This window comes from Phalacrocorax aristotelis, chromosome 1, assembly GCF_949628215.1.
Source record: "Phalacrocorax aristotelis chromosome 1, bGulAri2.1, whole genome shotgun sequence".
NCBI lineage: Eukaryota > Metazoa > Chordata > Aves > Suliformes > Phalacrocoracidae > Phalacrocorax > Phalacrocorax aristotelis.
The window spans coordinates 107697572-107711536 of record NC_134276.1 but is presented as its reverse complement, the minus strand read 5'-3'; the positions used below and the strand labels follow the sequence as shown (position 1 = coordinate 107711536).

The 13965-nt window shown below is 39.1% G+C and overlaps 1 protein-coding gene across 2 annotated transcripts in view; it reads left to right on the top strand.

Moving 5' to 3' along the window:
- The window catches only part of NCAM2 (neural cell adhesion molecule 2), a 307619-nt gene that overhangs the window by 288021 nt on the left and 5633 nt on the right, over positions 1-13965 (top strand). For both annotated transcript variants that reach the window (XM_075101628.1, XM_075101635.1), the window contains 2 exons: positions 5285-5489; positions 9878-9997. In XM_075101628.1, the coding sequence (XP_074957729.1) occupies positions 5285-5489; positions 9878-9997 (325 nt within the window). The remainder of the gene's footprint in view (positions 1-5284; positions 5490-9877; positions 9998-13965) is intronic.

Here is a 13965-nt window from a genome sequence, read left to right as displayed (position 1 = left end):
AAAACGTCACTTCAGAAAACTTGTTGGGATCTCTGCCATAATAAAGAAAAGCTCCCTCACTTAGATAAGTATCAGAAAAGCATAACATTTCTGATAGACACCATTTTAGATGTGCTCATTTCAGTAGCTCACATCTCGTATAATTGATAATCCTGGTGGCCCCACAGACTCCCTTGACTGTGAATACCCATCCCTCTTGTGCGTCATTGTGTACGGCGTACAGCCTTTTCTTTATGGCCCTTCTTGCTGCCAGTGAAACCATTGAAACTCCACTCTAATCGGGCTCAGATTTCATTAGAGATGGTAGACAATGACGTTATGACATTTATGGGTAGAAGAAAGTTAGAGGAAGCCTTCTCTTTAGTTAGTTACATCAGGATCGGTAATTCTGTCCCCTTATTTCTCAAAGCTATGTGTCAAGCATATCTGTCAGAACATATTACTCAGTCATGCATTACAGAGCATATATCCTCATGTGCTTGTACACTGCCCATCAGCAGTATCTGTCCTAGCAGAAAGTTATGGGAAAAATCACTGAGGAAGAAAAAGTATGAAAATATAAATGTCGATTATAGCCTTGTTAGCATCTTTTTGTATTAAGAAATGGGATAGAGAAGAATATTACATACTGTCATGGTGTTTTGTGCATCATACATTTCCCCGATAAATGTTTGCACAGTATCATAACATTTTTTAAAAATTGATGCTGCAACTGTATTGATTTTTTTATCTCATTTGAAGATAGACATGTAGCTGCTGGGCACTTACCTGGCTCAAAAGCCAAGTTTTATTGTTTTAAATTGCTAAAAGCAGATCATGCAGCTCTGGCTGCGACAGCCAAATTATTGGAGTTTGGGTAGCAGGAGGGATCACTGGTTGTTTGCTCCTTTTTGCCTCTCAGTCAGTAAGGCACAGGAGTGCGTAGCAATGGGACGCTCTTGTACAATGCTAAGAAATGGTTCTTCTTCTAATTAGTATAGTCTTCTAACATTGTACCATTCTCACTAAAAAAGCTGGGTACGTGCTACTTTCACATGCTACCCGAGATAGAGTTCATTCTGGATACGTGTAACTTGTCAGTTTTGCTGGGTGCCACAGAGTCCTTGCATCCTGATCACCCACAGCTAAGGAGCTGGAGCACACAACAGTTCCATTTAAACCCATCTTGGACATTTCCTGTTGGAAAATGAAGGAGGAAAATGTTTTGACAGGCAGTGAGCAATGTTATGCAAGTCCCACAATTTAGATCTATCCATTTCCAATACAAGAAAATGCAAAGCATTAAAAGACAGAAAAATATAAATATCATACGCAATTATTTTTAAAGAAGGAATGACTCTTTTTCAGCTGCTATCAGTTGAAAAATTATTTCCACTTATTATGTACAAATTTGAATGTACGTATATCCCAAAAAAGAATGGAAAAAAGAGCATTTCAAAGCATGTGGAAACAAATGAGAAATTGCAGTGATTGAAATGAGGAACTCTCCTTTGGGTATTTACAATACCTTCCCTCCAGCACACATCTCATAGTGTTTGTATACATTTTTATATCTGGGGTGGAGCTGTCTTACAGGAGCGTGTTGCCTGTCTGGAATTCTATAACAATTCTGGTAAATCCTTTTGTTGTTGGTGGTGGTGTTTTTCTCATGATGTGCTTGTTGTTTGGATGTGTATCCTTTTTTTTCCCCTCTCCAGATCCTTAGCTTGGCAGTGCTTGTTCTAGCAATGGTCTTGGCTTTCCGCCCTTATAGTATTAACTAGTAGAAAATCCTTATACAGGTGTTTAACTTTTTGGTACTAACTTTTTGGTTTAACTTTTTGTTTGGATGTTCATCGATGGATACTAATTTCTAAGATCTATGCTTTCTATCTTTTTAGAGAGTTTGAATAAGTATATAAAATTTGTAAGACTTTGCTTGTAAGAAAAGTTCCAGAAATGATTGTCATGGTTGGATGGCCTTTGTAAGAGTCAGTACAACAGGGTAGTTCAAGAAGATGATAAATAAGAGCGAGATTTTTTCTGGCAGTACCCAATGCAGCATTTTCAAATTCATCCTCTAGCTCATAATTTTCAACTACTTCAGCTCGACTTTAGCTTCAGACTGACCTGAAAGAAAGGACAAACATGCATAATATCCCTGCACACTCATTCGCACCCATTCAAATGTAGCTGCCAGGAGCTACCCTATGAGCATAGGAAAGTGGTTTAGATCATTGCTTTTTTTCCTTAAATATATGAGTGTAAAAGGTTAAGGTCTATGTAGAATCATCTATCATTCATCTTTCCTTCAATCCATGCCTACTAAGGAGGAATGGACAGAACCGAATTAAGGAAACAGAATTAAGGAATAGAATTAAGTCAAAGATGAACTTTTTTAAAAACTAATTTTATATATTCTCATTAATATTAAAAATTAACCATAACACACTTTTAAAACACAAGACAGTCCAGTTTCTGCCTGTCTTCAGAAGAAGAAAGTACATAAAATCCTAAGACGAGCAAGAAGGCTGATGAGAGCCATGTTCCTCGCCCTGCCGCAGGAGATGACCCTGTTCCTGTCACTCTTGTGTGGGAGATAAAGGAGAGGAATGTTGGGAAAGTATTGGCAATCATAAGAAATCAGACTTTCAAATGTTGTGAAACAAACCTGTATGAAAAAGTGGGTTGCAAGCAGGAAAAATAGGGTTTGGGACAAGTAGGGCAGTAGTAAGGATGGGGAATGCTGAATGAAAAGAAAATTATCAATCATAAAGGGATAGAAAAATACGTAACAGTCGAATACTTACTTAGGACTCAGATGTCTATCCAATACCAAGAAAATAAAAAATTAAAACCAAAGTCTTCTCCACAACTATGACAAATTAAAATGAATATCATTGTACAAAGGAGCAATATTACTATAAACATTTCTTTCACTTGTCAGTGAAAATATTGTGTAGGCTTTTCTGTCACTGAATCATTCGGTGTGGGAAGCTCGCCACATCACAACGTTCCAGTGACAATGGAAATGCTGTTTACATCAGTGAAAAATGTATCCCCCCATGGTAAAGACATCTTAACACTGCATTAAAAAAAAGGAAAAAAAAAAACCTAAAAATACAACAGCAATAAAATTACACCAAATTCCTTTAAAAATATGGATTAAAAGACCCTAATTTTTTCTCCTCCATATTCTGTTTAGTGTTTAAGAAGGTATAGAGAGGAAAACTTCACTCAATAAGGTCTCTAGAACTGGTTTCTATAGAATTTACTGGTATTGTATCTGTTGAAACATAAAAGCTTTTAAATAAACTGGAAAAAATATCTATTTGTATCTTCCTGACAGTTGGCAAACAGAAATGACTGAAGTTTACAAGGAAGTCATCAAATAGATGTGTGGACGTATGGGTAAAGTAAATTTCAGAAGATGTATCATAAATCATAATTTAAAAAGGGATGTTGATATTAAAAAAAAGAAAGAAAATTAATTCTTGTGAAATGTCAACTTCCAACATTCTTGACAGGGCAATGCATGAACGATACATCATTTCATTGCTCTGCCATTATTTTTGTTATTTATATAGTGGTTTTTAAGTCTTTCTGAAGAAAGGAAAATAACTTTGAAATAATACCTATGTGTTTATCTGCCTATCAATCCATATAAAAATATTAATCAAATTCTGGCTTATTGCGTAATAACATTCTGAAGAACATTTCTATAATAAAACAACCCATACAATAGACAATGAAATCAATTTCATAAGATGTAAAATGTTCCCCGTCTTCTGAAAAAAGTTTTTACTTTTCCATTTAAGAGTTCTATCACATAGAATAACAAAGCATGTATTTCTGTTAGTATGTATTGATTTAGAAGTCCTCATGAAAATAATTTTCAAATTATATTTGAAAGGGTAAATAGATATTTTCTTAAAAATCAGTTAAGCAGAAATATGAAAACTTAAATGATATTCTTAATCTGAAAACAGTCCACAATGTATCAGGGAGGTGGAAGAGAAAGAAGAGGAGGATGATAGTAGTAGCCCCATCAAAACATTTATGTTATATTGTATTATGTTTTGGTGTCTGTTGCAACATTATTCAAGTAATCCTCTGTCAGAAGAATCTTGCTTTTATTTTAGCAACAGGCACAGATACAGCTGCAGATGGAAATGTACCACCGCACTGCTGACTCATGCATTACCCCAAGGCATGGTAACACTAAATCAACAATGCTGATGTGCAACACCAATGTGCAAAAAACCCAGTTCCACTCCCATGTGGAGTTTGCTCAGGACATAGCACCGCACCAGGCAATTGTCACTAGCCAATTTCTGAGCTAGACTGACACCTTGAATTAGCCGGGTACATGAACCATCATTTTTTTTCCCCCTAGTTTACTGATCAGATACAAGTCCTCTCCTTTATAAGGGTCATCTGAGTTCAAAAACACAGTATTTGTTGTTCTCCTGAGAATCACACTATTCAAAATAGTCTGTAGCATTATCGTCTGTTATGGAAATGTCAGCTGTGTCAAAACATTTAAATATATTTTCTGAGATTTGTAATGAAGTAAAATTGACTAACCATCAGCTTTCATAATAGTAATACAGAAAGCAAGATCAGGTGTGGAATATGTTTATTTTTAAGTGTATGAATGTATTTTCAAGGTACAAGACTATATAAAATGTGGTCATAACCCTATAATGATTTAATAATATGCGTAGTTTTCCTCATACTTAGTTTTCCTCATCCTTATTTAAGACTAAGTGTGTGCAACTGTTTGCAGATTAAATAGCTTGAATTAACTTATCTGAAGACTTTTTCATTCTACTTTAATTCAAAAAATGACCTTTACGAGAATAAATACTGTTTGGTCACTCTCTTAAACCTTTCAGTAATTCTGCTTAGCACCACTGCTAATTAATTGTATTTGAAATGTGGAAAATGACAACTTATATCAACTATTATTATATGAACATTTAAAACGTTTTTGTCAGGCTGCATACTGATACTCTCAGTCTTGGAATGTTACAATGTGATGTTTTTTGTCATTAAATAATGTCATTTACGCTCTGTGACTGTATTGGAAATCTGGCAATGGGCAAATACAGAAAACATGGTTTTTTGATTTTTTAAATCAAGTTGTATACATGCTTAATCTTCCGGGCTGTATTTCCATTAATTTCTGAATGGTTAATTTCTAAACATCCTTTAGCCTTCTGGCCTACAGCTTAAAAGCTTTAGAAAATGCCATTCTTTGGGATAAATTTTACTAATAAATTTTAATTTTCTTTCCTTCAAGACACTCTTTTTAATGGTCTTGGACTTGGTGCTGTCATTGGCCTGGGAGTGGCAGCCCTTTTGTTAATCCTGGTTGTGACTGACGTTAGCTGCTTCTTTGTACGACAATGTGGTTTGCTGATGTGCATCACCAGGAGGATCTGTGGGAAAAAGAGTGGTTCAAGTGGAAAAAGTAAAGAACTGGAAGAAGGGAAGGCTGCTTACTTGTGAGTATTAATCACCTAGTTTGGAAACTTCATTAAAAGAAAAAGTTGTCTGTCCGACTTATATTAACTTTACAGCCATTTTGTGGTGTGGCAAAAGGAATTAATAAAGTGTTTCTGTTACTTTGAAAAGTGTTTCTCTGAAACATACAGAATTGTTTGTAGTCAAATGTTGCCTTACAAGAAAAATGGACACAAAACAGGCATTTACCATACCTCATTTTATGATGGCCTCTTTGTGCAGCTTGACACAAAGGATATCAGTTGTAATTCAGTAATAGTTATAGGCACATCTTTGGTCCACGAGGAACAGCTAACAGATCATTGTAACTCCATTTCTACAAATCCATCTTTAAGCTGCTAATACCCAAAAACTCAGCATACGGTTGTGGCAGTGCCAGTAAATCTGGGAGTGAAGGACATAGTATTATAGAAAATCCGTGAAAGAGTTTTTCTTCTCAGATACAGCACTTGATGGAAAATCTTGTTTCTTGCCCATAGACATTAGAAATAAAAAGTATTGTTGATTTTTAAAAATAGGAGTGCTGAGTTGGATGTGGGTGAAATGTTGGTGAGCATGATTGTTCTTCATAGCAACAGTCAATGATTGCTAAACATAAGTGGGGAATAAACAATCCCGATTCTCACAAATACCCGTGTGTAGTGGCTACTTCATCAGAAAAATGTGAATGAACAGATCATTTATGTGCAAATATGTCCCCTTTAATGATAAGAGTGGACAGTGAGATCTCTGGCAAAACAGTTCAAGTACTGATTGTGTAAAATAATAATACTTTAAAGACCCAGTGTTTACAGGGGTTTCAAAAGGTAAGCTGGAGAGAGGATTATTAATGGTCCCTCATTTTTGTTCTATTTTTTTACTAAAAAAATGCTTAATTTCCTCATTATGTTCATCTGACAGACTTCTTATGCATACACTGTAATATTTGTGGGAATGCTGTCTTTGTGTGGTTTAAATAACATTTTCATGTTCAGTTCCTGTGTGCTGTAGCTCTGCTGGTAGCCTGGCCTTGCACTTCAATCTCCTGCAGCTTCCCAGATCCCATCCTTCCCCAGATGCCTGTAGATGAGATCAGGTTTTGCAGCCCTCATTATTCATAGCTGTATCGGGCTTCTTTGTTGCCAGTAGTGAAGGTGTAAGTGTCTTTTTTGGTTTTAGTTCTGGCTATTGGGATTCAGGGACTATGTCTTTCTTAGGTACCTGAATTACCTGTCTTAGTTGGGTTCTCAACCCTTTTGGAAGTAGCTCTGTAGAACAAAATCAGTCATAAGCAGGCACAGAGGTATTTCCATCAAATAATGCTTCCGAACAGAAGTTATGCCGTAAAATAACTGTTTCCTCATTCTCCACAGCTTACGGTGAGAGAAGGAATAACAGCATCTTTTCTATTGTGTGAAGCCAGTCTGTCCTGGTCAATAGAATCAAGATGTGAAGCTTCTGGCTCTGACTCAGCTGTCCTTTCCTATTGAGCACAGCCCTTCAGTTTATGCTTTAATTCCCCATTCAAGAAGTGACCAAGTACGAATTGGTGTACAGACCCTCCTGAAAGAGAAGACCTTAGGGAGCAAAAGTTACAAATGTCACTTGACAGCAGTTTACACCTTGCCATCAACATCTCATACCCAAATGCCATTCCATGCTGTCTCAGAAAAGCATAAACGTGGTCACCTAATATTAATTCCTCCATGACACTTCTTCTCCAAGAAAAACTCTCTATTTAATCATATATCTTTCCTTCTTGGGGTTATCTTCAGTCAGTCAGATCTTAAAAATTTTGGGACTGTTCTTATTTTAGCCTGTTCTCTGCATAAATAAACTGACAGGCTAAAATTTCAAGACAGGCCTGAAGAGTCAAAATTTGAATTTATTTCATGCCAACTGCCATTCCCTAAAAGACAATGACATTTCCCTGTTTTAAATATGTCAGATCGCATTCTGGATTTTCAAGTGGGATTATGGTACGGTTCTTTGTTACATTTGATTGCAGGATATATAGATGCATTATGTTCCATATGTAGTGAATGTAGATTATATAATGCATGTAACATACACACAGCCACCTGGAACAGAAATAACATAATGCGTTTCCTACAAATCACTTTCCCTTCTGTAGAATTTTTAATTCTTACACAGTTTGTATTTTCTGTACAGATCAATTCCAAAATCCTATGTGAATGCTGTTCATTAATAACATATTTTTTAGGCTTTTGGTCATGCAATAATGTATGTTTGTCTGTAAGACTGTAGATATACAGAAAACCAAGTAGAACGTACCATTCCCTCCACCAGTCCTACTGGGATCCATAATCTTTTCACAGATACGAGGTAGCCATGACAGTTACAGAAATGAGCGTTATATCCATTTGTGTACCTTAAAATAGTATTTCACTTGCAGAGGTGAATAAGCATATGCAGGTTTTTTTTAAAAATAACCAGTCTTTTAGACTTCTACCCATTCATTCTTCCCCAGTAAATTTGGCTACACATTTATCTGTGCTACACTACAAAAATTTTCCTTGAGAATACCTACCAAAGGATGCTAAGAGTTTTCCAGGTACTTCCTGAATAGATGGATTTTTATAGTTGTGACGGCCGGTTTAATGATTATCTTCTCAGGAACAATATGAAAATGTGAGATTTGAATTAGACAAAGATTTAGCTAGGTCTTCGCTATGGCATATAGCAGTCTTACTGCTCTCTAGAACATCGCAGGTCCAGCAAATAGTCTGTCAAATATAAAAGTGATTGTTTATCTGTAAATCAGTTACCTTGTATTTCCAGACTGCAGCCGATGAAGTTCCAGGATGCAATTCCTGATCTGATGCCAGGAATAGGCGTGAAATATTTACATGGAAAGAGGTTTTATTTTGGAGATATTAAACATATTTTGGGTATCCTTTGATCTGCCTTTTGACAGTAAAATTATATGCCAGTTAATTAGTACTAATATTGTTAACACTTCTGTAGCAGTGAGCAGCTACTTCCATATCATGGCATATTATTGACAGCAGCCCAGTTTGGGGGTACTGGTGGATGAAAAGCTGGACATGAGCCAACAATATGCGCCTGCAGCCCAGAAGGCCAACCATATCCTGGGCTGCATCAAAAGAAGCGTGGCCAGCAGGTGGAGAGAGGTGATTCTGCCCCTCTCCTCTGCTCTGGTGAGACCCCACCTGGAGTGCTGCGTCCTGCTCTGGAGCCCTCAGCACAGGAGGGACGTGGAACTGTTGGAGCAGGTCCAGAGGAGGCCACAAAAATGATCTGAGGGCTGGAGCACCTCTCCTGTGAGGACAGGCTGAGAGAGTTGAGGTTATTAAGCCTGGAGAAGAGAAGGCTCAAGGGAGACCTTATTGTGGCCTCTCAATACTTAAAGGGGGACTATAGAAAACATGGCGACAAACTTTTTAGTAGGGCTTGTAGCGATAGGACAAGGGTAATGGTTTTCAACTGAAAGAGGGTGGATTTAGATTGGACATAAGGAAGAAGTTTTTTGCAATGAGTGTGGTGAAACACTGGCACAGGTTGCCCAGAGAGGTGGTAGATGCCCCATCCCTGGACACATTCAAGGTCAGGTTGAATGGGGCTCTGAGCAACCTGATCTAGTTGAAGATGTCGCTGCTCACTGCAGGGGGTTGGACTAGATGAACTTTAAAGGTCCCTTTCAACCCAAACTATTCTATGATTCTGTGACTGTATGGCTCTGTGATTCTATGATTATTAACAAAACCATAATGACAATACTCACTGCTCCACCCTACAATTCATTGTCCAGTTAGCACAAAGGTTATTAATTTAGTTACATATGACAGACTAGCATTTGTTCCTAAAATGGGGGAAATATGACGAGAAAAGAACAGCTGCTTCTACCAGTGCGATCAGAAGGGGCTAGATTCTTATCACGCAACAGCTTTTTACCCCATTCTGGCAGCTGGGATTGTCACAATCTCTGGAGATTGAAGTACACTTCTGCAGTGTGCATACTAACATAAAGGCTCTTTACACTTCCAGAAAAGTTCAAGTATAACTATGCATCAAGTCCTTTATTTATTATACTAGGTTAGGAAAGTTTTCATCTATTCCAATGAAGAGGCCATCGTCTTATTATTTAGTCATAAACAAAATGCTCTTTTGAGATGCTAATACATGATGTTTGCAGAGTTAGATAAGTAACCATGGATACAGGATGCTTTGAAGACTTCAAGGAATTGGGAACATGCTGTTAAATGTGTCTCGGTGGTGTTAGTCACTGATAATTAGTTCTGCCTTTTCTTTGCCAATTTTTAAGAGAAGGGATCTTGGTAATTAGTTATGTGCAATGTATGTGGTTAATATAATAATAGGAGACTAAGACTCTTTTAATAATTTTTAGGAAAGATGGATCAAAAGAGCCAATAGTGGAAATGAGAACGGAGGATGAAAGAATTACCAATCATGAAGACGGGAGTCCAGTAAATGAGCCAAATGAGACAACTCCCCTCACAGAACCGGAGTAAGTAGCCTGACATTCCCTGGAGTTTCACACGAGCTCCTCCTGGCTGCAAGGACAGACTGGCCTTACTGCCCTCTGGGAGGGAAATACACAGCATCACCAGGATGGTGTGCTATGGCAATGCAGTACTAGTGTGATTATTTTTTTTTTATAATTCTTTTTTTATTTTACAGTAATCAGTCTAAACCATGGTACCCCACATACAGCAGCTGAGGTTATCACTAGACATTTTGCTCTTCCTGTGACCCAGATTACAACCACATCTGGGCGTTACCCAGGCCTTAGATGACAACACTGCAATAGGAGCAATCTTGCACTGTGTCTTTACACCACCACCTGTTTGGAGGTTAGCGAGTACCTAGGGAAATTTTCTGGCCCTCTCTGACCCCCGAGGAGTTCCTCCTGTGCTTTTGGTGAAAATAAACCTCATGTCAGGGTTGAGCCCTGCCCTGCCCTGCCCTGCCCTCCCCAGCCCACTGGTTCCCCTGTGCCCAGCGACCAGGAGCTCCACATCAGCTCCAGCCTCAACAGCAGCCCATGCCCAGCCCTGGCCCCGGTGGGACATGGACCCACACCCTGCTGCTCTCCCCAGCTCTCCCTGCTGCATTCAGAGACTGGAGGGTGATGGCAAGGCTCTACATGCACCCTCTGGCTCTCAGGCTGCACCAGAGCTTGCCCCTGATGCTCCCCTGATGCTCCTGGCTAGCCTCCAAACCCTGAGCAGAACTATGGCCAGCAGAGGCAGGTCACAGCCCTGCCACCTTCTCTCTCAGCTCTGGCACCCACAGTCACCTCACCCACCCCAGCCCTCCTGACCCTGCAGGAGGCTGAGGATTTTTTTCAGTTGGGTGCAGCTGAGCTTTACCACCTACCCAGCACTTATTAACCACTCTGTGAGAATAATCTCCTGACTCTGAGGAATGGCCTTAGATTGAGTCACATATGCATCCCCACACTCAGCCTGTGTAGGGTGCAATGATCCCATGCTCCAAAAACCCAGGTCCTCATGGGGTGGTCCCTTTCTGCTTTCTCAGTGTAACTGAGAGCTTAGCTCAGTATTTAATCCCATGTGGTGTAATTGGATTAATAGTGCTGAAGGGCAGCCACTTCACTCGGTTCCTTCATGCCCTCTTCCCGTCTCTGCAAGCTGCTCTCAGCACAGAAACCACAGTGGTTCTCGCCAGGGCTTGCAGGCTCCAGCTGCCTCCTGAGTCACGGCGACCAGCCTTGGGCTTGGGGATCCTGGGCATTCGCAGTCAGGTCCTCTGCTCTGCTTTGCTGTTGCAGTCCCTGGAAAAGATTAAACTGGGTAGTGGGGCTGGTGTTTGTACCTGAATAACACATTCAAAACCTGTGTGAAGGATAAAGTAACATTTCTAACAGGGCACAAGCAAACTGGTATTTTGCTAAGCTTACTCTTGCAATGAGAGCTTCTGATATGCTTTTTCTTTTTATTCCGAAAATTTAGTTTGAAGAGAAACTAATATTTAAACAAAGGTGATGACACTACTGTTCCTTCTATTGAGAACCTACCTAGTGGTGTTAAAGGACATGAACTGATTGCTCAAGAGTGTAATTTCTGAGCCTCAAAAGTTGATTGATTTGAAATGATTAAAGAAAGCACCAAGTTTCTTTGGTTTGAGCCCAAAGCTTTTCATGTGTTGTGAAAATCTCCTGCCTTGTGAGATCTTAAAGCTGTCAGGGCTACGAAGACACTTCTGTAGTAATTATAGAAACTCACCTGCTGATTGTTTGATGGAATCATGGTTGTTTTTTAAAAGGAGAGGATGTTCTTATAAAGCAGTCTTTTTCTCTTTCTGAAAATACAAAAAAAAAAAAAAAAAAAAAGCCTTCCTTGCCATTGTCTAGATTTGCAAAAGCCAGAATCTTTAATAAGAAAAAAGCCAGTGTTATTGGCTGTCACTGGCATTTGTAGTAAATTGGTGGGGGGTTGGGGGCGGTGTTAAATAACTGCATATTGAGCTATATACTTCTTTAAAGAACCTGTACCTGAAGACTTCAAGCTTATGTTCATTAAATAATTACGGAATTTGTTGAATGACTAGTGATGTTTGCTCTTCACATTAGAATTTATAATGAGCGGTGCTGTAGAGAACCCACAGTTTTCTAAGGAGTCAGGGGAATGTAGTTGTATACACGTCCAGTGGGCCGTGGATATGTTAGTGGGTAAGGCAACAGGGCCACATTTTTTGTGCTTCAACGCTATTTGTAGCACCAGATCTTGCAAATACAAATAAGATGCATCTATCCAGGGACATGATACCAGGAAAGATTAAGTTAAATTCTTCCTGCTTGTTCCAGTCATTAGAACAGCTGACAGGAGTGAAATATGAGAAAGTTAAAATCAAAAATGTTTTATTATCTTAGGGGAGGGGGAAAGAATCAGTCACTGGTGACACGAAGAAATAACTAAATCATAGGAACAACTGATAAGGGGTTTGATGGGTATTATGTCCTTGGGAGAATAGGACTGCTAGAAGATATTAATAATGATGACAGTCTCCTTGGTAATTTCTTCTCCCACAACCAATGGGAAAAGGCAGCAGTCCAAGGTACAGCTGGACAGAGGTTAGCTAAAGATTCAGGACAGTGTCACTTAGGAAACAAAAGATGAATAGAGCATCATGCAATCAGGGTGTCTCATACTAGGGGAACATGCAAAGACCACCTGCTCAGACACAGGTGTCATGGTTTAACCCCAGCCAGCAACTAAGCCCCACACAGCTGCTCACTAACTCACCACCCCCCCACCCCACCCCCCGGTGGGATGGGGAAGGAATCAGGAGGGTAAAAGTGAGGAAACTCGTGGGTTGAGATAAACACAATTTAAAGGTAAAGGAAAAGCCATATGTACAAGCAAAGCAAAACAAAGAATTAATTCACTACCTCCCATGGGCAGGCCGGTGTTCAGCCATCTCCAGGAAAGCAGGGCTGCATCATCTGTAATGGTTACTTGAGAAGACAAACACCATCACTCCAAACATGCTCCACTTCCTTCTTCTTCCCCCAGCTTTATACACTGAGCATGATGCCATATGGTGTGGGACATCCCTTTGGTCAGTTAGGGTCAGCTGTCCCGGCTGTGCCCCCTCCCAGCTTCTTGTGCACCCGGCAGAGCACGGGGAGCTAAAAAGTCCTTGAGCAGTGTAAGCGCTACTTAGCAACAACTAAAACATCTCCACATTATCAACATGTTTTTAGCACAAATCCAAAACACAGCCCCATACTAGCTACTGTGAAGAAAATTAACTCTACACCAACCAAAAACAGGACAACATGTCATAACTGATGAAACAGAGAAGCAAGATAATGTACAGGTGAGATGCCACTAAAGGAAAGGAGGATGCAATAGGGTAGAAGTAAGTCTCTCAGTATAATAACACAAAAACACATTGTCAACAACAGGTGCTATCAGCAAGAAAGGCACATGCTGGGCAGGGTGAGGATGACCAGCAGGGATCTTGGAGGGAAGAGCTTAGTTTGCAGGAAGGAAAAGTTTCAAGGACATTCCAGGCAGGTGATAATCATACAAGGTGGGATTCATTCTGCCTAATCATGGCTGTCTTAAAGGTATACAAGATAAGGCTTCAGTTTAAATTAGATGAAATATTTTGAATAACAACAAGTTGAATTATTTTGAATAATACCAAATTATACTCAGAACTTTAAATGCAATTTAAGCATTTGTGGGAAATAATTAATAAAGAGATTATTTCCTCTTGCAATAATAGAGTGTTTTCATTATATTGTTCAAGATATTATTCAGCAATCTATGTTTTACCTTAACCCAGATGATTCTTGTCAAAGCCAGGTTTGGGAACCATATGTGACAGATGAGCACAAAGCACTTTTACCTGCAAGTCAACAAGTTTTAATAATGCTGGCAGGAAATCAATTTACGCTATGCATTCCATATTATATTTCTGTAATATGATTAAAATACCACA